Source organism: Candoia aspera, chromosome 1 (genome assembly GCF_035149785.1).
Source record: "Candoia aspera isolate rCanAsp1 chromosome 1, rCanAsp1.hap2, whole genome shotgun sequence".
Classification (NCBI taxonomy): Eukaryota; Metazoa; Chordata; class Lepidosauria; order Squamata; family Boidae; genus Candoia; species Candoia aspera.
Window position 1 is genome coordinate 300,135,252 of NC_086153.1, and position 24,879 is coordinate 300,160,130.

Consider the following 24,879-nt stretch of genomic DNA (forward strand, 5'->3'; position numbering starts at 1 on the left):
ACTTGTTCCCCACCCCACCCCTGGTTAGGTTTCCCCCATTTTTTTCTCAATTGCTTTGATAAACAGTCATTGCAGGGCAACCAAGCTTCTTTTGTTAACATTTTGCCAAGGGTTGGTGTCAGTATTAGACAATAAAAGCAAACTGTGCCATGTGAATTGCATCCTAAAAGGAGAAAAATACCAGAAGGACAAAAGAATATAAACAGATTTGGAATTATCTATTTGTACAGTGTATAATTGCTTTCCTAATTTACAACAATGCAACAGAAAGGATGATTAAAGAACAGTTCGTATCAATGTTTGCATATTATTGATAATGGATATTGGCCTCTTGAGACACTGATGCCAGTAATAGCATACTTATTTTTTTCATATGGTTTGCAGAAATAATGATCTATGCACAATATATGTAGATAGCTAAGATTCATTTTGACCCAATACCTGATGAAAGTTTATTTTGTGACTGGTTACCTTCTGCTTTTATTGGTTTGTCTTTTTTCAATTTTCTTACTCTCCAGACTGTTATCTGGCAGTGTGTGAAACCAACCACCAATATGTTTGTTTGTAAGTTAATGTTTATTTTTAAAACAATCTGTATGCATCCTCTCATATTATAAAAATATTCAAATTTTGTATTTTTTATTATAATTGGACTTGTGTTGCTAGATTCCCCCCCACCCCCTGGTATTTGAATTACACTACCAACATCAAACCACAAGATGGCGACAAAGTTTCTCAAAGGGGAAAAATTAAGTAAGAAGGGGAGAAGTTATATCTCAACGATCCTTCATTTTGGAATTAAACCGAAACAACCCAAGAAAGTGTCAAATGTTGCGAAATTCTAATGTTCCTGGGGTAACAGTAATAAAATCTATTTAAAAAGATGAAATGATGTGTCTTTTCAGTCAGAATCTGCACATATATACGAGGTTCCTTCCTTTCTTTCTTTCTTTGGCACCACTCTTGTGCCAAATTGTTACCGAAGTATTAAGAACTGGACATTATAGAAAATAAAATCTATAATTGGTGTATTTTGTTTTATTTATGTATATTTTAGAAACAAATGCATTTCTAAATTCACCTGCATTAGGGTTAGTTTTTTTTTTTCTTATTAATTGATGTCTTTGTGAAAGTAGATATATAATGAATTTCAATCTTTTTTCTTGTTACATTGATCAGGTGTTGCACATACTTGATCAGAGCTGTCAGAGCCCATCCCATATAGTAAAATGCTCTCCTTCTGGCATATAATTATAATTCTAATCATTAGTAAAGGATGTCCCATTTATTAAAATTAACTGCTACCGGGATGCAGAGCAAAGTTAGCTGACTATAAGTGGGTCAGGCAATGAAGCCTGTCTACTTCAGTGCTATAAACACTGACTGGCAGCAGCTCTACAGACCTGGTATAGGGAATCTCTTATGAGAGATGAGCAAATATTGCCCAGGGAAATTTTTTATCCAGCCTGCAAGCTCCTTACAGGAAATGTGCTTTGCTTTGACATTAGCAAAAGGACAGGTGGCCCTGTAATACACAATGGTGTGTGGAAAGCTTATATTTGGCATTGTTGGATTTCATCAATCTTTCCTGGCATTATCAGCCAGCATCCAGGGCAGGAGGACATAGGAGCATAGTGGGGAAGATTCCCAATCACAGCTGATGAGTTTTTGAAGTTCCCATGTTCTTTCTACCCTGAGATACTGAATGTATTCTGGATCAGAGGAATAGGCACTCTAACACTTTGCTAATAGTTTGGACCACAATACTTGAGCAGTGGGAGTTGTGATCTAAAAATACAGATTGCCCAATGAAAATGGGCTAAATAACAACTTTGCCATGGTAAAGAGATCAAAAGTTTTGGTCTGATAGTGTTCTTCCTTCAGGACCTATGCAAGGGAAGTGAATGGCATCAATGAAGACTGATATTAAATCCCCCCTTTTCCCTAAAAACAAGGCATTAGTACTCCATATACCAAAAAATGATTAGATCAAGGTACCTTGCGATTAAATGACTCATCAGCTCTGACTACATCAGATTATAAAAGCGCATAGCAAAAATTATGACATCATTAAGAAAATGAAGTCAGCGCCTTTATACTTTCAGTACTTACTGGTTGGAAAATTATTGGAAAGTCCCATGTAGTTGTTTTTTTTTAAGCTGCCAATATACTACATTCTATTTTATGCAGGTTGTTGGATAATTTCCTTAGGAATTCCCTATAGTAATACTTTCCAAAGTAGGGCTGGACCTGGTTAGGACTTGAACCATCAGGAAATCCAAGGACTAAAGACTAGACTGGAAAGTTAAAAGAATATCCAGAACAAGGCAAAGATAAACCACTTCTGGATGTTGCCAAGATTACACCCATGTAGTCACCTTTTTAACCCATCTTGAAACTCTGAACCATTCATGTTTTAAGAGAAGTCACAATGTATATTATGACATTATCTTTTCCTTTTGAACTGTATAAAGAATATAAAGGAAGACAACAGCAACAACAATGTAAAAAGGAAGACATGACTGCTGTGAATGTGGAATTTCATTTGCATTTATTCAACAGTCCCTCCCAAACTCCAAAATGGCATTTCTCTGATGGGATGGAGGAGTGTCACAATACTTTTAAAAAGAATTAGCCAGTGTATAGACTTTTTCAAAGTACATTAAAAGGTAGAAACCTATTACAAAATATGTAAAAAACAACAATCACATTAGTGCAAGAGGTTATGACTTACCTGTATGGAGGCACTGAACAATGACATAATTGCAATGCAAGCCCTTTTATTTATCCTCACAAGTCTTTAAGGGCTTTGGGGTTGCTTTATGTTAGGTAACATTTATTGTCACAATAAATTAATGGGATTCCCATTACAAAGCTGGCAACACCATAGAAAGATTTTGCCCATATGGAGGACTTAAATGAGATGGTATGTTACAATCTGCAATTCACTGGAACAATGGACTGCATATCAACAAGTCAATTGAAAGTGAATCTACATAAGGCAGATGTTATTAATCAACAGCGATGGTTCATTTGTGAGGGCACAAATATCAGCTTCTCCTTCTCAATTCTACAGTTCCCTCTCTCTTGTTAGTCATTAGTACAGGAAGTGGCTGCTATTTGCTAATCATCACGTATTCCCTTACACCTTAAAACTGTTGTTAGTGCAGTCTTCGTAAGGATATATCCTGAAGGGGACTGACTGCTCAGAGCACATTAAACTTTGTTGCCAGGGGATGAATATCTTCTGGGTACCATTCAAAATACGTTAATATTTACATTTGAAACTCTCCATGGGCCATGCTCTATATTACAGAGAGATAATCTTCTCCATGTCCATTCTTCTTCCCCAAATCATTTTCTCTGAGATTAGGTGAAAAGTGGCTTCCTGAATATTCTACCATACCCATATGTCAGGGCATGTGAAATAAGCATTTTTAAAGATTTCTACTTAAGCTCATGTTTTAGTATTTCCTGAAAAAGGTAATCAGAAATTTTTGAGGGAGCTTTTAAATGAAGTGAAGGGCTGGTTCAGACAACATTGCTTAATATTTAAATACTTGATAAATATGATTTGCAACTAAATGTGCAAACCAACTCCAGTGAACAACATTCAGTTCAATGCAGCTAGGAGACATAGGCAGAAGTGTGGGAGGCTTCTCTAGATGCAGTGAGAAAAGAACAGAAATGTGCCAATCAAAAGCCTGTTGTACTCTTTTGCCCTACAGAATACCCAAATCAGAAAATGCTATATAATTACAAATGCAGAGGCATGATTGGTATTTTAAAAAGGTTGGTTGTTTGCTTGCAGATGTTTCATTACACAGCTAGGTAACATCAGTACAAATAAGTGTGGGGTTTGCTCCCTGTTTATATACAGTTGCTTGCCCTGTCAGCTTTGTTGGGGGGGTGGCTTTCTCCTTGGTAGTTCCTTGATCAGGCTATTGTTTTCGGCTTCATTGTTTGCCTGGTGTTAAATCCCTGCTTATCTGGGTGTTGGCTGCTGGAGAGGATGTGTTCTGGTCTTTTGGTTTCCTTCTCCTTCCTTCCTCCTCCTCCTCCTCCTCCTCCTCCTCATTCCTTATTCCATGACATAATTACAGGACAGGTCCTTTACAATGCTGATACGTCAGCTGCATTTGCCATTTCCAATGGGGTGAAGAAGGATTGTGTACTAACCCCAGTCCTGTTCAATTTGTTCTTTGCTTGCATGTTGTCATGTGCTGTCCAAGGTCTGAAGGAGGGAGTGTACATCAGATACCGATTGCTCTCTCTTTGACCTTTGTTGCTTGCACACACGGATGAAGTGCCTCCAGACAGTCATTCAAGAAACCCTCTTTGCTGAAGATGTTTTTGGATTTAGCTTGGTCTAGGATGCTCACAGTTTCCCAGTGTAAGGACTATAACAACCACTATGGAGGACAGACAGGCAAAGACTAGCAGAGCACATCCATGAACACCAACTAGCAGTCAGAAGACACGATGAGAACTCCTTAATCTCCCAGCATACGGACAGACTCAACCATAGTTTCAACAGGGAAGCTGCGAGCATCCTAGACCAAACTAAATCCAAAATCACTAGGGAATTCCTGGACACTTGGCATTCAATCAAATCAGCCTTCAATAGACACATAGAAATAAATCATATTTACACACCATTCAAAAGAGACAATAAAAAAGCTAAGAAGGAAACAGAAAGACCAGGGCACATCCTCTCCAACAGTCAACACCCAGATAAGCAGCGATTAACAGCAGGCAAACAATCAAGCAGAAAACAATACCCTAATCAAGAAACTACCAGGAAAAAATTACACCCCCACTAAAACTGGCAGGCCAAGCTACTGGACATAAACAGGGAGTAAACCCCACACTTACTCGCACTGATGATGTTACCTAGTTGGATAATGAAATGTCTGCAACCAAACAACCAGACTCAGAGAACACCAAGGACTCCACAGTTCCACTCTGAGCTACATATATTCTCTTCTATTGAAATTGCTGTTGGCCGATGAGTAAATCTGCCACTGGTACCAATGACAGCTTCCACTCCTTATAAAAGTAACAATCTTGGACACTGATTTCATCATAACCAGAAAATTCCAGGGGAACAGGAGTTAAACCCTGTTTTCTTGAATAATATGTTCTATAAGACAAGATATGTAAAACTTCATTTCATCTGGTTTCGCCCTAATAATTTACTTAAAGCTGGGACTTATTACAATGCCAGAAGAATATTCTAGACAGGATTCTGTATGTAGACTTTCACAGCCAGTATCTGTTGGGCAGTATTGGGCTTCAGGGTTGAGTGACCATGGTCTAGACAACAGATTTCCTGACATTTTGCCAGCAACTGTGGCTGGCATCTTCAGAGGCAAGAGGCCCAACAGGATTCTGTGTACTCATACAGACATATCAACACGCATTCAAAAGTACTCCAAATTCTGCTTGACAAAAAGCCAGAATATAGATTATATTTGCTGTTCACCAATCTGGTGCTCCTCCCAGTATGGTGGACTACAACCCCTATAATGATTGGTAACTTTACTTTTTTTTACCATAGGGAGGATAAAAAAGGATATGCAGAGCGCAGAAACCCCAATATCTAGCCACAGAATGTTCTTCAGATATATGCCCAGACATTTTTAAGAATATTCCCAGAACCTTGTGAACTAGAAACTTGATTCTTAAAGAACAATTATAAGCTGAGACTCTCAAAAAGTCAAGTTTTCGTCTTTTTGAAAAAGACTGTATGGACTCAAGAATTCATAAAAACCTTCTCTGTGCTGCCACTATGTCTATCTTGTATAAAGTAATAACAATAATTACCTAGGAACACAGAAAATTATTACTTTGCAGTATTTCTAAAATAAAAGGTAATGTTGGACAGAATTTGAAAGTAGCATTGTCAGCATTTACAAAAAATTAAGCAACTTTCCACCAACCCCATCAAAACTTAAACTGTAGTATATTAAAGTAGTAGTGACTTCGGAAACAAATGGTAACCAGTCCAGCTAAACATCTAGCTGAGATTAAATCTGTTTTCCCTCACTATCTTCCCAGGAAAGAATGATCCAAAAGTCACCTAGTCCCTTCCAACTGGTAGCTATAACTAAATCATGTCTAAAGAATAACCCTGGTATCTAATTAAATGCATAAAAGATTTCTCATTACCCAGGGAAGTATACAGTATTAAATATTCTGGCTTAAAGATGGCATATAGGAAAGGTTAGTTCAAGTGTCTTTCATTTGGAATTCCCAGTGGCTCTATCTACCTAGCGGAGAGGAAAGGTTGTTTACAATTTCTCATTGTGAGCCACAGGCATGACAGAAAACAGGGAATATCTGGCGTCTCTTCTATGCCTCCATTTCCCCCCCCCTCCCGGGGTTGTTGCAGACCACCTGGAAGAACTCTACTGAGGACTGAATTACCAGTCATCAGGAAATGTCAAGTGTATGGTTGGAAAATACTTAACCAGACTAGGATTATGATAGCTATAGCTGACAAAATACTGATATTTTGCTATAGAAAGAATACTGGAACAGATGGAGACAGGCTTGAGTGCACTGCAAGCCTATATATTTAGTGTAATTCTACCCAAAATACTAAGCTGCTGCAAACAAATCTCAAAAGAATTTGCTTAAGAGAGGGAAATGACACTCCAAATACTTCCTGGTTCATCTGACTACTGACGTGAGGCAGTGTTCCTTTTCTTCAAATCCTGTTGCATTTAGTGTTTTCAGACAACAGCTGCTACTTCTTTCTTTCACTGTACAGCACATTCCTTGGCATTGTCAGTGTCTTCTCCCAAGATATCTGGATTCAAGCTTTTTTTCCTCTCTATTCCCACCTGAAAAGAAAAGGAAGCTGGAAATTTTATGGAAAACAGTGAAAGGCTACCTAACTTCTGTTTTGTAGTGTTTCATTCAAGAACTTGCTCCAAAGCAAGGATAGGCAGTAGTCCTCTGGCCGACAGATGACAGGCTCCTTCCACACTACTGTGCAGAACAGACTCCAGCAAAAGCAGGCTCCTTCCACACTACTGACATGGGAAGCACTGAAGTAGTGCTGTGGTAGTCCATCGGAGGATGGAAAAGTTCTCCAAACTTGGTGGGTATATAAATTTGAGGGGGAGGAATCCCCCAAACCCTATATAAAATAAGTGGGGGAACAAAAAAAAAAAAGCTGGTATATGTAATATACTTTTTCTTTCTCTTCATCAGATTTATGAACATACAAAATTATACTGAGCAAGGCATACTTATCTGTAGCTTCAGTTCTCTGAGTGGTGATTTGTGACTCCAAACAGATGTAAAATGTGAAGAACCCCATCTAGAATCTTCTACAGTTTACATAATTGTGATAATTACTGAGTGGAGTCTCACCCCCTATGCACACTGTACAAGCAAGCATGGCTCCTCTCAAACTCACTCAGTTCCTAAGACCAATACAGTGGATCTGAAAGAACAATGAGGTCACTTGAGACCAAGCAAATGGGAGGGTGGGCTGTGTGAATTCACAGATGACCACTCAAAAATTGCAGGTGACTAGTTGTGATTCATTTGGGTAAGCAACAAGCTTCTTACCTAGTGGATGTCTGGTTCATAGGATGACCAAAGAGAAGATGGTAAAGGTAAAGGTAAAGATTTCCCTTGACGTAAAGTCCAGTCATGTCCGACTCTAGGGGGCGGTGCTCATCTCCGTTTCTAAGCCTTAGAGCCGGCGTTGTCCATAGACATTTTCCGGGTCATGTGGCCAGCATGACATGGAACGCCGTTACCTTCCCGCCGAAGCGGTACCTATTGATCTACTCACATTTGCATGTTTTCGAACTGCTAGGTGAGCAGGAGCTGGGACTAGCAACGGGAGCACACCCCGCCGCACGGTTTCGAACCGCCGACCTTCCGATCGGCAGCTCAGCGGTTTAACCCGCAGCGCCACCGCGTCCCATAAAGAGAAGATGACCCTTCCAAAAATTACATCTCTGTGGGAGTGGATCCAAACTATAGTGATAGATGAAGGTGGAGGACAACCCACATGGTTGTCAAAGCTCCAGTAGGGGAAAACCCCAGAAGGAGGCTCCCAATGCTGCTGTTGCTCTTGTGAACTGAGCATATGATCAGAAAGGAACCCAGCTATTTGGCCAACTTGTGGCAAAGATTGATAGTTGCTATTCTTTAGGATAAACTCTGGGGGCTGGGGAGGGGGAGGACCAAGCTCTTTAGATGGACCTCAGAAGGCCAGGAACAAACACTGATTCTTGTGCAATGGTGCTGTCTAATTCAGATAAAAAAAAACAAAAGTGCAATGAACATTCAAAGAATGCTGCCGTGTTTTCAGTGGTGCTTTGGGGTTTGGGAAAAAACAATAGGCAATATGATGGAAGGCTGAGACTGATTTTGGAAGAAAGGAAATATCTGGGCAGGCTACTTTGTTCCTATAAAAATGAAGAAGGGAGGATATAAGAGACACAGTTCTTCAGCCAATGAGCCAACGTCTTGGCTACCAGAAAGCTATCTTCCATGAGAGGAGATGAATTGGGACAGGAGACACAGGCCAAAAGAATTTAATTGTTAAAATGCAGAGAGAACAAGGGCAAGGCTATAGGCCACAAGTGGTGGGAATGTTGGATGGAAACTTGCTGGACCACTCATAAAATACTTCATTAGCAGACTAGAAAGAGAAGTACTGCCTGAGGAAGGAAAAAAAAAACATGAGATGACGCTCTTTAATGAAGAGAGAGCTAAAGCTAGCAGTTTCAAATATAAATGAACGGCCAACATGTATTTATTTTTATTCATTTATAATTTAAATTTGTAAGGACAGCCAGCTCACAGCAGGGTACAGATTAAAAACAAAATCCAATATATTAACTCAACAACAACAACAAAAAAGACGGACATAGCCAGGAGGAACGGACATAGCACAAACACTGAATATAACTTTTTTCAGGCTGATGCATACTTAACCTAACTCAGAGGCTGGGGAAACAGCCAAGTCTTCAAGGCTTATTAAAAAACAGCAAGTTGACCAAAGAAAAGATGAGACCCTTTCAAAGATTACATCTCTGTGGGAATAGGGCCAAACTATAGTGATGGAGAAGGTGGAGGGTCAGGGCTGTTTGAACCTCCAGAGGAATACTATTCCAGTGGGCAGGTGGCTCAACAGAGAAGGCACACCTCCTAGGTGTCAGCCCAATGAGGTAGACCAGGTCAGGAAACTGACTCCATGGGAAAATTAGAACTACACTTTGTTGATAGAGGTTATAGTAAGAGAATCTTGCAAGTCTGCCTGTGTTTTACTTTCCCTCCCTCTTATAACCTGTTGATTTGGGGAGGAGCCAGCCTGAGTCTCTTCCTAACAGTATCTCCTTTCCAGGATTCAAGGAATGCTTCTGTCCTTGTTGTTTCTGTAACAGCTTCTGAAAATTCCATTCAAGTCCATTCCATGGCTCTCTATACTAGGTTCCATTAGATGGCATTGCTTAATAGATTGGACCTGAAGCACACCCTCTCTGTTCAATCTTACTGGCAGAAACAATAGCAGAAAGGAATTCCTCAGAAAGCCAGGCCCTATGCCATGAAGGGCTTTGCAAACACTGTGGATCTAGGAGAACCCCCTTGTAGCGCCTGAGAAACTAGCCTAACCTGCTGTATCTTGTCTAAAGGGGCGGTGGAATGGAATTTTCCAAGCTGTAATGCAGAGGGAATTGAAGTCAGCATGGAAGATTTGTCCCTGATGGATGGAGAAGAGTTGGGTTAGTTTAGAAGGTACAACTGACAGGCAAGGCAGGACAATAACACAACCGTTGTTGAAAAGGCCACCAAGAAAGCAGATGGTTAAATCCATGTTGATATTTGTCAGGACTCTGGTGAACAAAGCAATGGGCTATAAAACATGCACATGTAAAACCTGAGTCAATTCCTAGGAAAATAAAAGGTTTCAGCGGGCGAATGGGGGTCTATTCCATTCTGTTGCAAAATAACAGGCAGTCAGTTGTTCTGTGATGCAAGCAGGTTGGTGCCAGTTGTCCTGTGATGGAAGCTAATTGGCTTTGGAGTTAGCTCAAGGGAATTTGATGAGAGCCATTGCCAATGGGTGTAGTTTCTATTTGTGTGTGGTTTTTCTTATTCCTCTGAGTTGGTTGATAAGGATGTTGTAGCATTCAGGTGTATGGATTACTTGGCTAAAGATGGGGTAACAGATCCTTACACCCCCTTTGGTGTAATGTTTTACAATACATTGATAGAATTATTGAGAAAACTGGTTTTTAAAGACATGTATATTGTTCTGACTTCAGCAAAGGATCGTTACCTTGTCGTGGTGCTGGAGCTTGAGCACCTCAATGATGCCATGAGCTAAACCGTGAAGGGCCACCCAAGACGGGAAGGTCATGACAGAGAGGTCAGACTAAATGCGATCCCTGGGGAAGGTAATGGCAACCCACCTCAGTATTCTTGCCGTGAAAACTAAATGGATCAGTACAACCAGAGATATGTAGGTATACCATCGGAAGATGAGACCCCCAGGTCGGAAGATGGTCAAAATGCTACCGGGGAGGAACAGAGGATGAGCTCAACTAGCCCCAGACGTGATGACGCAGCTAGCTCAAAGCCGAAAGGACGGCTAGCGGCCGACGGTGCTGGTGGTGAACGGCGAATCCGATGTTCTAAGGATCAACACACCATTGGAACCTGGAATGTAAGATCTATGAGCCAGGGCAAATTGGATGTGGTTATTAGTGAGATGTCAAGATTAAAGATAGACATTCTGGGCGTCAGTGAACTGAAATGGACTGGAATGGGCCACTTCATGTCAAATGACCACCAGATCTACTACTGTGGACAAGAGGACCACAGAAGAAATGGAGTAGCCTTCATAATTAATAGTAAAGTGGCTAAAGCAGTGCTTGGATACAACCCAAAAAACGACAGAATGATCTCAATTCGAATTCAGGGCAAGCCATCTAACATCACAGTGATCCAAATATACGCCCCAACCACAAATGCTGAAGAAGCTGAAGTAGAGCAGTTCTATGAGGATCTGCAGCACCTACTGGACAACACGCCTAAAAGAGATGTTATTTTCATCACAGGAGACTGGAATGCTAAGGTGGGCAGTCAAATGACACCTGGAATTACAGGTAAGCATGGCCTGGGAGAACAAAACGAAGCAGGACATAGGCTGATAGAATTTTGCCAAGACAACTCACTCTGCATAACAAACACTCTCTTCCAACAACCTAAGAGATGGCTTTATACATGGACTTCACCAGATGGACAACACCGAAATCAGATTGATTACATCCTTTGCAGCCAAAGGTGGCGGACATCTGTACAGTCAGTAAAAACAAGGCCTGGAGCTGACTGTAGTTCCGATCACGAACTTCTTCTTGCACAATTTAGGATCAGACTAAAGAGATTAGGGAAGACCCACAGATCAGCTAGATATGAGCTCACTAATATTCCTAAGGAATATGCAGTGGAGGTGAAGAATCGATTTAAGGGACTGGACTTAGTAGATAGGGTCCCGGAAGAACTCTGGACAGAAGTTGGCAGCATTGTTCAGGAGGCGGCAACAAAATACATCCCAAAGAAAGAGAAAACCAAGAAGGCAAAATGGCTGTCTGCTGAGACACTAGAAGTAGCCCAAGAAAGAAGGAAAGCAAAAGGCAACAGTGATAGGGGGAAATATGCCCAATTAAATGCAAAATTCCAGAGGTTAGCCAGAAGAGATAAGGAATTATTTTTAAAGCAGCAATGCGCGGAAGTGGAAGAAGGCAATAGAATAGGAAGGACAAGAGACCTCTTCCAGAAAATTAGAAACATTGGAGGTAAATTCCAGGCAAAAATGGGTATGATCAAAAACAAAGATGGCAAGGACCTAACAGAAGAAGAAGAGATCAAGAAAAGGTGGCAAGAATATACAGAAGACCTGTATAGGAAGGATAACAATATCGGGGATAGCTCTGACGGTGTGGTCAGTGAGCTAGAGCCAGACATCCTGAAGAGTGAGGTTGAGTGGGCCTTAAGAAGCATTGCTAATAACAAGGCAGCAGGAGATGACGGCATCCCAGCTGAACTGTTCAAAATCTTGCAAGATGATGCTGTCAAGGTAATGCATGCTATATGCCAGCAAATTTGGAAAACACAAGAATGGCCATCAGACTGGAAAAAATCAACTTATATCCCCATACCAAAAAAGGGAAACACTAAAGAATGTTCAAACTATCGAACAGTGGCACTCATTTCACATGCCAGTAAGGTAATGCTCAAGATCCTGCAAGGTAGGCTTCAGCAGTTCATGGAGCGAGAATTGCCAGATGTACAAGCTGGGTTTAGAAAAGGCAGAGGAACTAGAGACCAAATTGCCAATATCCGCTGGATAATGGAAAAAGCCAGGGAGTTTCAGAAAAACATCTATTTCTGTTTTATTGACTATTCTAAAGCCTTTGACTGTGTGGACCATAACAAATTGTGGCAAGTTCTTAGTGGTATGGGGATACCAAGTCATCTTGTATGCCTCCTGAAGAATCTGTATAACGACCAAGTAGCAACAGTAAGAACAGACCACGGAACAACGGACTGGTTTAAGATTGGGAAAGGCGTACGGCAGGGCTGTATACTCTCACCCTACCTATTCAACTTGTATGCAGAACACATCATGCGACAAGCTGGGCTTGAGGAATCCAAGGCTGGAGTTAAAATCTCTGGAAGAAACATTAACAATCTCAGATATGCAGATGATACCACTTTGATGGCTGAAAGTGAAGAGGAACTGAGGAGCCTTATGATGAAGGTGAAAGAAGAAAGTGCAAAAGCTGGTTTGCAGCTAAACCTCAAAAAAACCAAGATTATGGCAACCAGCTTGATTGATAACTGGCAAATAGAGGGAGAAAATGTAGAAGCAGTGAAAGACTTTGTATTCCTAGGTGCAAAGATTACTGCAGATGCTGACTGCAGTCAGGAAATCAGAAGACGCTTAATCCTTGGGAGAAGAGCAATGACAAATCTCGATAAAATAGTTAAGAGCAGAGACATCACACTGACAACAAAGGCCCGCATAGTTAAAGCAATGGTGTTCCCCGTAGTAACATATGGCTGCGAGAGCTGGACCATAAGGAAGGCTGAGAGAAGGAAGATAGATGCTTTTGAACTGTGGTGTTGGAGGAAAATTCTGAGAGTGCCTTGGACTGCACGAAGATCCAACCAGTCCATCCTCCAGGAAATAAAGCCAGACTGCTCACTTGAGGGAATGATATTAAAGGCAAAACTGAAATACTTTGGCCACATAATGAGAAGACAGGACACCCTGGAGAAGATGGAGGGCAAAAGGAAGAGGGGCCGACCAAGGGCAAGATGGATGGATGATATTCTAGAGGTGACGGACTCATCCCTGGGGGAGCTGGGGGTGTTGACGACCGACAGGAAGCTCTGGCGTGGGCTGGTCCATGAAGTCACGAAGAGTCGGAAGCGACTAAACGAATAAACAACAACATATTGTTCTGAATTATATGCCAATGACTTGGAATTTAACACATTCAGAACAAAGATGATGTTTTAATGCTCTAACAGTAGCAAAAGAATAATCCTTAGGAGATGGAAAAATACTGTAATTCCATATATAAAGGATTGGATTTCAGAGATCTGTGATTTAGCAGTTTTTGAAAAAATTATACATTCGGTTAATCAGATAATATCACATTCTCTCTCCCCTTGGGAAAAAAAATTAGACAGGCTTGACCAACATTGAAAGTTTAGTTTTTCCTTTTAAAGACTAACAACATCTGGTGTACTTGGGATATAGTTGTAATTACAGGGTGTTTTTGTTTTTGTTGTTCTTTTTATGTACTTTCTTGTTGTGTAATGTTCTTCTTTCCTCTTGTTTTTGTGTATGGTAAGTTGTTCATTTCTATTTTGCATTATTTTATGTATATCTGTTTGAAAATGGATCAATAAAAAGTACTTTCTTTTTGGGGAAAAAAACCACCCAATCTTTAATTTACGATTTAAAAGAGGGAAAAATTTTGTGCTACATTTTTGTTTATGCATTAGATTATTGCAGAATGGTGCAATATAATATGGACTGTCTGACCACAGAGCCAGTTCCAGGACCTTCCAAACTACAAGAATCTTAAGTTTGTTGATGTGTCATAAAGCCAAGCACCCAGGATACAGAGGCCCTAGAGGTGGGCTACCCATCCAGATATGGATGATGGTGAGGACATGCATTGGCAAAGGCTGCACAAAGGGAATGTCTTCAGTGAGGTTTCTGCTCTCTGCCACCAGTGGAGGGAATTTCTTAATGCACAATGGAAAAAAGGAAAGGAGCTTCTTAACGTTCAAATGAACAAACAGAGGAACAAGACCAGTTTGGTGAAGCAAACAACTGAAATTGTAACTTAATATGATTCAGTAGCTGGGGAAAAACAAGAGCTCTGGCTCGTTATAGAGAAAAACTTGTGTACAAGCACCTGAAGCATATGGAATCATGGCAGTAGTATGGTAGTGGCTCCCCTGATGGTATCTATTTGGAGACTTCTTATAATTGATCCAGAGAACCAGGTGCAGAAGGACTTGAGCTATGTGGTGAAAAAGTTTGACATGGGAATATGTAACTAGGAGCCAGTAATCTAGATAATGGAATGAAATTACACCTTGGAGGAGGAGGGTATGACATAACATACATATATGAAAAATCTATAGGGCCACAGAGGCAAAACAATAAAACACTAAATTAGTACATGAGTAGAACTACTAAAAAGTAAAATAAGTGGTGATAGCAAGACCCTCTAGAGGCATGAAAGTATATGTTCTGCAAATCTGTAAGTGTGAGCCACATCCCTTCTACAAATGGGAAAGACGAAAGCAATCAATATCACAAAACCAGAAGACCTAAAACAAACCAGTTGAGATGGCAGATCTACCTGCCTCTCACCAAAGCCTTTAAGCCACCAGTTAGTGTCTCCCACAGGAATGCATGTCCGGCAGTATGTAGACAAAGAGTTTTCTGGAAGTAGGGACTTAGAGCTGAACAGTATTAAATAGGGAGAGCAGTTGGTCAGAGAAGAGACTGGCGTTTACGGGAACTTCACAATGGCAAACTGGAGAGAGAAAAAAAGGAGAAAAGAAGACCAGGAGTCACAAAGCCTGTAGAAATTAAGTGCTTCAAGACTCAGAAGACATTCCAAGGAGAAAGAGGAGGAAGTGGTGAGCTGAGGAAGGTGAGCTGTATGGGTGCATGTAGGCAAGACAGGAGCTCAGAAGCTACAATCAGCAATCCAACAAACTGAATGACTCAGAAATTCCAGGCGAAGCTGACCTTAAAAAGAAGTGGGGGGAGGCAGTCTTGTAATTTTCCTCATCCCTTTGTTATGCAGAGGCAAGCATCCTAACAGCTGCCAGGGACAGAGAAAAGAAGAGCTGGAAAACAGCTGAACAAGATCTAGGAAGGCTGGGAGAAGAAGGCCAGCAAGATTCCTATGTGCACCCACAGGGAAGTTCCCACAGAGGCCTTCAGGAGAAGGGTGAAGGCTCAAGAAAAGAATAGAATTGTAAGAGGAGATGAACTATTGTTGTCCTACTGTGAGCAATTGACCTCAGCTCAGATGCTTGAAAGAAGCAACTGGAAGAAACAAAACAAGTGACTTGGGGGACAGTGGTGGTGGGGATTAAATTAATAAAAGTCTAGGTTACCTGTAAAGCAATAAGAGGGTCAAGAAAGGGCTAACAAAATATTCAAGGTGGAGGTAAAAACAGGAGTGGTTTAGTGTTTGGGCAAAAAAAAAAGACATTGGTAAGTACAGAGAAAGTTTCAAGGTTAAAAACTGAAGTTTAACTATAGGAAATTAAATTAGAAAGGATGATAAGGAGTTTTGAAAGAGAATGGAGAGAATATTAAAGAATGTTTTAAAAAGTTATGAAGGAAAAAATAGGGAAGGGTTTGATAAAGAAGGATTAGATAGAGCATGAAGATGCTAAACACTGGGACAGTCCAAACCAAACCAAACTGAAGGTGTTCAGCTGGAGTCATGTCTAGTTACACAGGGGAGTACGGCCTTTCCCAAATAATGTTATATGCCTATACGTGTCCAACTGTGGCTCTGCGCAGGTGTTATAACCTATGAGAGTGAATAATTCAATAGATCTTGTTCTGACAAGTGGGTTGGACTACAGGACCTCTGAGGTTCCTTCCCATTCTATGATAATCTAAGAGACCGTACTGAAAAGGTAAGTATTGCACACACTGTTGTTCCATTGTAATTAAAAGTGGTTTTCCTGGGGCCCAGGAAAAAATCCTTCTGACTTTTATTATATGAGATCATTTAATTTGAGAGGTCAGGGTCTGAGCCTGGGGCTTTTCCATGCAATATATATTCTGTCAAAAAGCTGGAGAATGTACCATTAATTTACTGCAGGCAATTTATATCAGATAACATAGATCTGACTGTTCGTAAATTAGTGATTCTACCAGAAGGCATGCTATCAAAAGTTTTATTTGTATGCAAAAATAAACAAACCCACAAGTTCCTCCAAGCCACTCCAACTCTGGAAGAAAAAAATGTGTCTGTGTGCGTGTGCGCGCACGCACGTGTGTTATCAGTTATTCAACTATACCTTATAACTGTAATGCGCTGCATAATTCACCCACTTCCTCACGTCCGTCTTGCCTTCCACAGAGATGGACCGAATGGCAGCCTTGGATGCTGAACTGGTTGGCATATCAAAGTCGACATCCACGTAGTGGACAAAACGAGAAGGCACTTCCTGGTCTGAGCCAAGCTCCAGGTGGCAAAAGAAGCAATGAGGATGACCTGCAACTAACAAGAAATGAAAGAATATAGCAAATGAAACACCAGCATGGAATCTTGGTAAAGGCTGAGAAAGACCTTTCAAAAACAGAATACCAAAGGAAAGCCATGGAAGTACTCAAATGGTTGGGTTAGAATTCTATGTCGACATTTCTGACATAAGATATGGGGACACTCAACTTATTTTTTTTAATCAAATAAACTTGACAATACACAGACATTAAATAAAGCTTCACTAGAATATTACTAGTACACATACTCGGTCTAATTCTAGAACCTCTGTAGAGAGAACTGAACTGCAGCTTCCTTAATCCATTACCACTGGCAAAATTAGTTAACTGAAGCTGGAAAGCCACACTGGAAGCTGGAAAGCCACACTGCCCACACTTGTTTTAAAATACTGAAGCACAACTCCCAAAGAGTCCTTCTGACATTCCTTATGAATTTTTGAGTATGAATATATCACAATGAATCCTGGAAGAATGCTTGAAAAACTGTCAGCTAATGCTGGCTAAAGGTTGGACTTCTTTCACGCAGAATTATCATTTGACATCATATATGATAGAAGTTAAGGCTGATGCATGCTACAAATGTTCACAATTCCACATCTGTGGCTGGCAGACCCATGTCAATTTAGAAAAGTATAATCAAATGCGGGCAGACACAAACGTGGTCCATTAAAATGCCCAATCCAGAGGAGGTAGGAAAGCCCAGTCCTTTTAAAATGTAGAGGACTGAGGCATGATTATATAGAGAAATTGGCACATCTCATTGTTCTTGGCTGATGACCACTGATAATCATTTTGAATCATGTACTGTCCTCATGTGAAAAGTTCAGGAACAAATATATCACCTAATTTTTTCTAAGGCTGCACTTGAGCAAGGTGTAAAAGAAAGTTCTGACTTATCACATGTAATTGTTCATAAGAAAATATCAAGGATATATTTTGTAATGAAAAGCCAACATCAAAAGGGGGAAATAAATTATACTTAACTTTTTCCCCATCTGTTTTTTTTACTAAATGTATTCCTCAGCTGCTCTTCCCATGAAGCTCCAGATGCATACCTAGTTTACTCCCATTCAGAAATGTTCTATTAATGTAATTTATTAAACATATAATTAGTCTGAGAGAGTATCAGTTCTAAAGCAAAGCTGTGATACACTGGATATTAAACAGCAATGAATAGTGTGGAACATGTTTGTGCAACCTTTTGCCCCAAATACCTGAATCTAAGTGTGCCCTCTTACAATGTCACAGGAATCACCGATGGCATGAACCTCAGATATACAAAAGCTGGAGTAGCATTGTGCTTAAATATGTGAGTTCTGTATTTGGAGTCTCCCATCCAAATCTTGCCACAGCCGTGAAATTACCAAATGACCTTGGGCAATCAGATGACATACACCAAGATTAGCTTTTTGAATTATTCCCATGGATATAAAACATGGTTTATTTTGCCTTTCATATAAGACACCAACGAAATGACATCTACCACCAAGCTGAATCTAACTATGATAGCTAATGTATGCATGCAAGTAGAAGTTTTCTTTTTCTTCTTTGACATTTGGGTATTTTATGATATAGATTAAGCAGATGTTTGTTTAAAATATGGAAGGACAGTAGTATGGCTCTTTTGTAATTTCAAAAGTTCTCTGTAAGCAATCAGTTCAGACTTCTGGCATGAACAGTCAGTCTGTTCAGCAGCAGTTTGCTGGATAGAAGGAGACACAAGAGAGTGTCAAAAGAGAGGAGAGAGAGAAGGGCAAAGGGGGTGACAGAATGAGAGAATGATGAATCCTACCTGTTTTTGACTCTTAACCTGCTCACTACTTGCTTCAGCCAACAGATGAGTGGTATACAGACTGATTATTCTGAATGCCATGAAGCACTCAACAACAAAAAAGGTTGATTATCTCTGCTTTAGAAGCATAATCAGGATAATTTTTTATCATTGTTTAAAAGACATTGTCATGGTCGCACTTACCACCATCTAGAGTAGGAGTAAAGAATGTTTGAGGAGCAAATGTCATTCAGTGTTCTGGAGGGCATCTGAGATATGGAATCAAAACTGTTCACTCCATTTGGGACATTATTTGGGAGTAGCTGTCTAATTTATGAGTGTCTCTTTCTATCTTTCTCTGTAACTGGGATCATGAATTGCACTAAAAACCATGGTTTGTTTATCCATGAATTACTGAAGAAGCTACAATTGACTTGGTTCTCAAAACACATTGCATCATAAATCACAGTTGACAAAACATTCTGGCTAGGTTCGAGCAATATGCAAAGCCACAAACCAAAGATATTATGAGTCAGTGAGACATAAGAACAAAACCTGTTTTCTGGTTGTGTGCATGTGTATAATCCATACGAGATTCGCAGGGGATTTATTTTAAAACTGTAGCAGTTTTCATACAATGCACACTGAGAAAGGGATGTTTGATTAAATTCCAGTTTTCTACAGTGTACAGATCCAAAGCTGTGATTTAAGTCTGCTCTTACCCAATATGTGCTGGCCTGTTTTCAGACTAGGAAGAAAAACATTCCATGAATCAATATTTTCTTACCACTCTTCATTCCACTTGATGCTGGCTAACCAAAACACCCCCTTGTGCTGAAGCAATGAATCATATGCAGATGGGATTGAGACTCCTCACAGCCTGTGAACAAGGCTCATTATTTATCAGCCAGCATCAAGAAGTTGTTTATGGAGAAACACACAACAGAAGTCACCAAGCCGCTGTTGTAATGATACTGTAAAAGAAATGCTCTTCAGTGGAATTCAGCGTAGCTGTTTTGATCTTACAACTCAAACTGGCCCAACATTTTTTTTAAAAAAAATCTTAACAGCTGCTCCTTGAACACAACAAAAGACAGCTGCAATGTTACAACACTTGCCTTGTATTCAGGAAGGACAGTGGGTATTTCCATGCATCACAAAATCAGCTTACCAAGGCCCAAGTTAAAAGTAAAATTTAGTTATGCCAAGGTCATATGAACCTCCATTGATTACAAGGCACTACCCTATCATTTATATGCAATAGTTCTGGAGTACTGATGCATAGAATTATATTGTGACTACTTTCATTGGTTCATTGGTTTCATTTGTTTACATTCATATGGGAATCCAGTCTGCAAGTTGGTGCAGTTACCTAAAGCCTCTGGATTGAGATAGTTAATAAATATATAAATACATAAGCAAGCAAATACTTTTAGTGCCAAGAACCCTAATGTTACCTACATCAAGGTAACAAAAATCTATTACTGGGTTGAATCATTTCAAATTGTAGATGGAGGTAGCTGTGATTGAATATTTTTCTGTTTTAAAAACCCAACATAGTCCATCTAGTTTTCTATATCTGGAGCTTTCTTGGATGTCAAAGCTTTTAATTTTGAGCTTCCATCTGTAATCAGACACAGGTTCATCACCTCACTGAGAACTAAAAAGTATAGTCTCCCTCAATTCAAAGTAGACTCCTAGTGATTAGATTCATAGATTAGCAACAATATGAAAGTAGTTTCCTATTATCTTTTTTCAAGATGCTTTTTCAAATTACCAGTCTAGTCCACACCTCAGGATTTCGTAGTTGTTTTCCATCTGATTATAACCCAAGTCTAACTATGGTTCAGTGTTTTTAAACCACCCAAGGTATTGTTACCTGCTGAGGAGTAAGAACTAAGCAGAAGTGTAAAAAACTATATAAAGTGTTCTCCATGATTTGGCAGGGTGATTCTAATCTTTTCTTTTGCTTTTCAAGACACCTGAAAGCAAAACATACCCACCCAACACTGGAATTTTTCCCTTGGTCAGAAATCACTAGATTCTCCGAAGTCTGTTGCTCTAATTGTTTTTACTAACTTTCCAAAATACTTTTATTGGTATTTCTATTTTGTCTGTTTTCCTTATATTTTTTAAACCAATGGATCTGTTTTTATGGCTACATTTATTGCTTTTCAAGATATTTCTGACTGGATGACTGGGCTTCCCCAAAACCCTAACCCCCAAACCTGGGCTGCCAAATACAGTCGCTATATTCTTAAAACATGCTATGTTCAAACAAGTAAACCACAATAAACCAATGGTTGAGTTCCTACAAATCATTGATCTATAAACTACCCAGTCCCAATTTAGGCTAGTCTAATAAGACTTGAGTTTGTTTTAATTGTTTCTAATTTTTATTTTAATTTTTATCACAGATGTTTTAATTTTGTTTGTATGTTAACCACTGAAAGCCAGTTCTGATTGTGACAGGATATAAATATAATATATAGAAATTTATGTGAATAATATTTCAATATTTGGAAGCTTTTATACTGTTAAGTGGGATACACATCTTTTGAAAACATATTTAAGTATTGTCCATGCAAGTTATGCCCCTTCTAATGATTAGGGTTATGAGGAGCTCAGATTCTACCTTCTGACTTGCCTGATCAACCCCTTGCAGTTTCTGAGATCTTAACTAGATACATTTCAGAAATTTTCAGTTTCATGAAATACTGTTTAGCACTGCTAATACCATCTTGGAAAACTTTCTCAAAATATATCAATTCTGGAACATGATTTAGTCTTCCTTTTTTATAGGAAAAAAGGGAAAAAAAACAGACTCCTCTGTTACCTTACACCTCAGCTGCTGTTCATGTCTGATGCAAAGAGGAATGCTTTCCAGTATGAGAAAAACCATTTTGTTAATGATTTTTAATGTGTTAATTAGAACTAGCTGTGATTCACTGACAACAATGGGACATAGAAAAGTTTTCCTAAGCAAGGGTAGTAGCGACATTTCAATAAATTTCCTCTTCACTGTCCAATTTTACAGAAGATGCTCATGGGCCTTCAACTGAAAAACATCCTAAACCCTCAACTGCCTGGGCCAAGCAGTCTAGTCTTTTTGTATGCTACAGCAACAAATCCAATGGACAAAAGGAACTGACTCTGCACTCAACAGATCAGGCATGTCCAGACAAGATGGTGCTATAGTGTGGCAATTATCAGCAGTCTCTGAAATGCTTCTAATGAAGCCAGAGTGTTGGCAGCTGCTGAGAAAGATGCGGTAGTTGTTCTCAAGATTAGAGAAGAGTTAAAACCAATAAAAGATACTGTTAGTACTAAAAATTCCAGAAGGAGTGCAGCTGAGAAGAGAGTATCTTGGGTGGAAGATCATGGGAAGCCAGTGAATACATTAATAGCTGAGTTACAAAAGATTCACAGCAAAATAACAACTCTGGAATCTCACACTTGCTGAGCTATTCTGCATGTGAGAAAGGCCAGCTGGTTCCTTTCACTGAAGTTTTAATTCAGAAAGTACTGGTTTTGCTGGCAGATTATCAACTACATATTTAGAAGGCTCACTGTGTTACAGCTTCTCCTTTTTGTACAGCTAATAAGCCTTGTTAGATTTGCTATGAAGAATAAAATCCTGAAAGAGGCCTGCTTAGTGGTTGGAATTGAAGGGAAAAAGCATCATATTAAGTTTTTCCTTGATTTTATAACAAAATAAAAATGATTAATAACATGAAGAATATTGCTCAAAAGAAGAAAGGTCAATACATTATCAGGCTCCTGGCTATCTTTGTCCTGATATTATCCATGTGGAAGCTGAAAGCTATCTGGAGGCTGGGCAAGGAGTCTACTATATATTCTGAACTACAGACCTGTTTCATTGATAAATGAGGGTGCTAAGATTTTAACAGCTACTTTGGCTGCAGGTTATGTGATATTCTTCCAGTTATAGTGTACCAAACTCAGACTGGTTTTATAGAGGGCCATCAAGTTTCTGGAGATAATAGAGTTTTTAACTGAAGTTCTTGCTTTAAATCAAAATATGTAATGGACACCAAGTATGATTTCTTTGGATACTGAAAAAAAATTTGATATGGTTTACTGCCAATTTTGAATTTTTATCTTTTTTGCTTTTTCTCAGGTTTATGTTTTGGATTTACATGATTTATAAAGCCTTTAAATCATGGTTATCTGTGAAGGTGTGTCTCCTCTGGCTTAATTTAAGGCTGCTTTCTTTCTTTTCTTCTTAATCTATTTTAGAATCCCATACTTGAGACATTTTGAAAATATCAATGGAATTGATAGGTAGAGGAAGCAGAGCTTGATTATATTGTATGGTGATATTTTATATTTTATAGATAGATCAGAAATTTCTAATGCTATTTCATTAATATTTGAGTTTGAAATGCTTTCTGGATACTCTATAAAATAGAATAAATCAGACGTAATGCCGTTGGGTAACACTCTAGAAAACTGTAAAGGAATAGGGGCTTAGTTTATATTTTAACTTCATTTCAATACTACAATTTCCAGGAGTCCTTCTCACCTGGCAGTTTGAAGTTATCCCCTAATGTAATGAGCTGTAATAGGCTGTGAGAATAACCCTGAGGAACAGGAGGAAGAGCCACAATCAAGACAATGGTCAGATAAAAGAAACCTGAGTCCTGGGCAGAACTGTAACCTAAGAAAACATCTCAAACCAGATCCTCCCTAGTTCTCATGAAGACAAAGGGAAGGAGTGGGGAAGCACACTCAGATTTGCAGGATTGTTACTATATAGTAAAAGTAGTATTAGCCATGACTTTGGCTTCCTGTCAAAGGGTCTACCTTAAAGGGCTGACATCTATTTTGATACACATGAAAGATCTAGACAGTTTATCTAGAATTTCTTTTGAATATGTGGGGTAATATAACTGTGATTAAGATAAATATAACTGCAAGGTTGATTTATATTTTGAGAGGCCTTCCTATATTTATTCCATATATTGTTTTAAATGTAACCAAAGCAAGAAATATCCAGTATGAAAAGAAGAGACAAAACGCAGAACAATTTTGAGGGAAATAAAAATTGTTTTGGCAGTGAGTGAAAAGGGCTAAACAAGGGGTTTCGATTGGAGTAAATGGAATTAAAATAAAAGTGATGAAATTATTTGGGAAGAAACTGAGTGAGGGAATGCTGGAAGCAGAATTTTATGGGAGTTATACAGAGTAGAAATGAATGTTAGTGACCAATAAAAAGGATGAAAATGAAGTACAAATGCTGTGAGAATGTTGAAAAAAGATAAATGTTATAACTGGGGAAATGTGAAAACAGGTATGTGGTTTACCTCTAGAGTAGCTGGGCAGTTTGTTTTACACCTGCATGAAGACTACATCTGTGGCATGGATACTTATGGTACAATAAAGTTAAAATTAATGTAGATTTTAAAAACCATTTTATTAGACATGCCATATTGAGAATATGGAATAGATATAAACCCAGGCTGTGCCCAAAAACACCTTTGTGGATCTTAGCACAAGAAACATTCCATAGAAGAGAAACAGCAGGCAAAGACAAATGGTTAACATACCAGGAATTATTGGAAAATCATCAAGGGGCATATAAAATTAAATCAAGAGAGCAACTAATGGCAGAAGGATATAGTTGTCACTGGTTTTCCCATTTACAGTTATCAGAAAGATACAAAATGGATAAAAAGACAATGGTATGGAGCAAAGTAAGACAGAAATTGAAGTACAATTGTGTACCTATGATGAACATGTAATTGCTAAAATGTATAAACTTTTGTTGAAATTTGAAACAGAGGAAGAACAGATTAAAGAATGTATGATAAAGTGGGCTAAGAATTTTAGTTATAATATACAGATGGATCAATGGGAAAATATGTGGTTAAAAGAGTTGAAATTTATATTATGTTATGATCTTAAAAAGAATTTTTATAAAATGATGTATCATTGGTACATGATACCAGAGAAATTGTCTAGAATGTATAAAGGCACTTCAAATGTATGTTGGAAATGTGAACAACATGAAGGGACATTTTATCATGCTAGGTGGACATGTAAAAAAGCTAAAAAAAAATGGATTCAAATACATACATTGTATAGGGATGATTTTAAAAATTACTATTCAGTTGAAGCCAGAACTTTTCCTTTTAGAATTGATGGATACATGGTTAGGATTAGGGTTAGCCATGGAAGATTATTTCAATATATGAATACTGTAGTGAGATTATTATATGCACAAGGATGGAAAGATTTGGCATTACCCATCATGGAGGAATGGTTG

General features: G+C 39.0%; 1 protein-coding gene across 1 annotated transcript in view; it reads right to left on the minus strand.

The window, feature by feature from the left end:
- Nucleotides 1-2,534: 2,534 nt before the first annotated feature.
- LOC134488005 (stonin-2-like) overlaps nt 2,535-24,879 on the minus strand; it is a 54,411-nt gene continuing 32,066 nt past the window's right edge. Inside the window, exons 3-4 of the mRNA XM_063290186.1 lie at nt 16,615-16,817; nt 2,535-6,848 (exon numbers count right to left, since the gene is read on the minus strand). Of these exons, the coding sequence (XP_063146256.1) occupies nt 6,765-6,848; nt 16,615-16,817 (287 nt within the window). The 3' untranslated portion in view covers nt 2,535-6,764. The remainder of the gene's footprint in view (nt 6,849-16,614; nt 16,818-24,879) is intronic.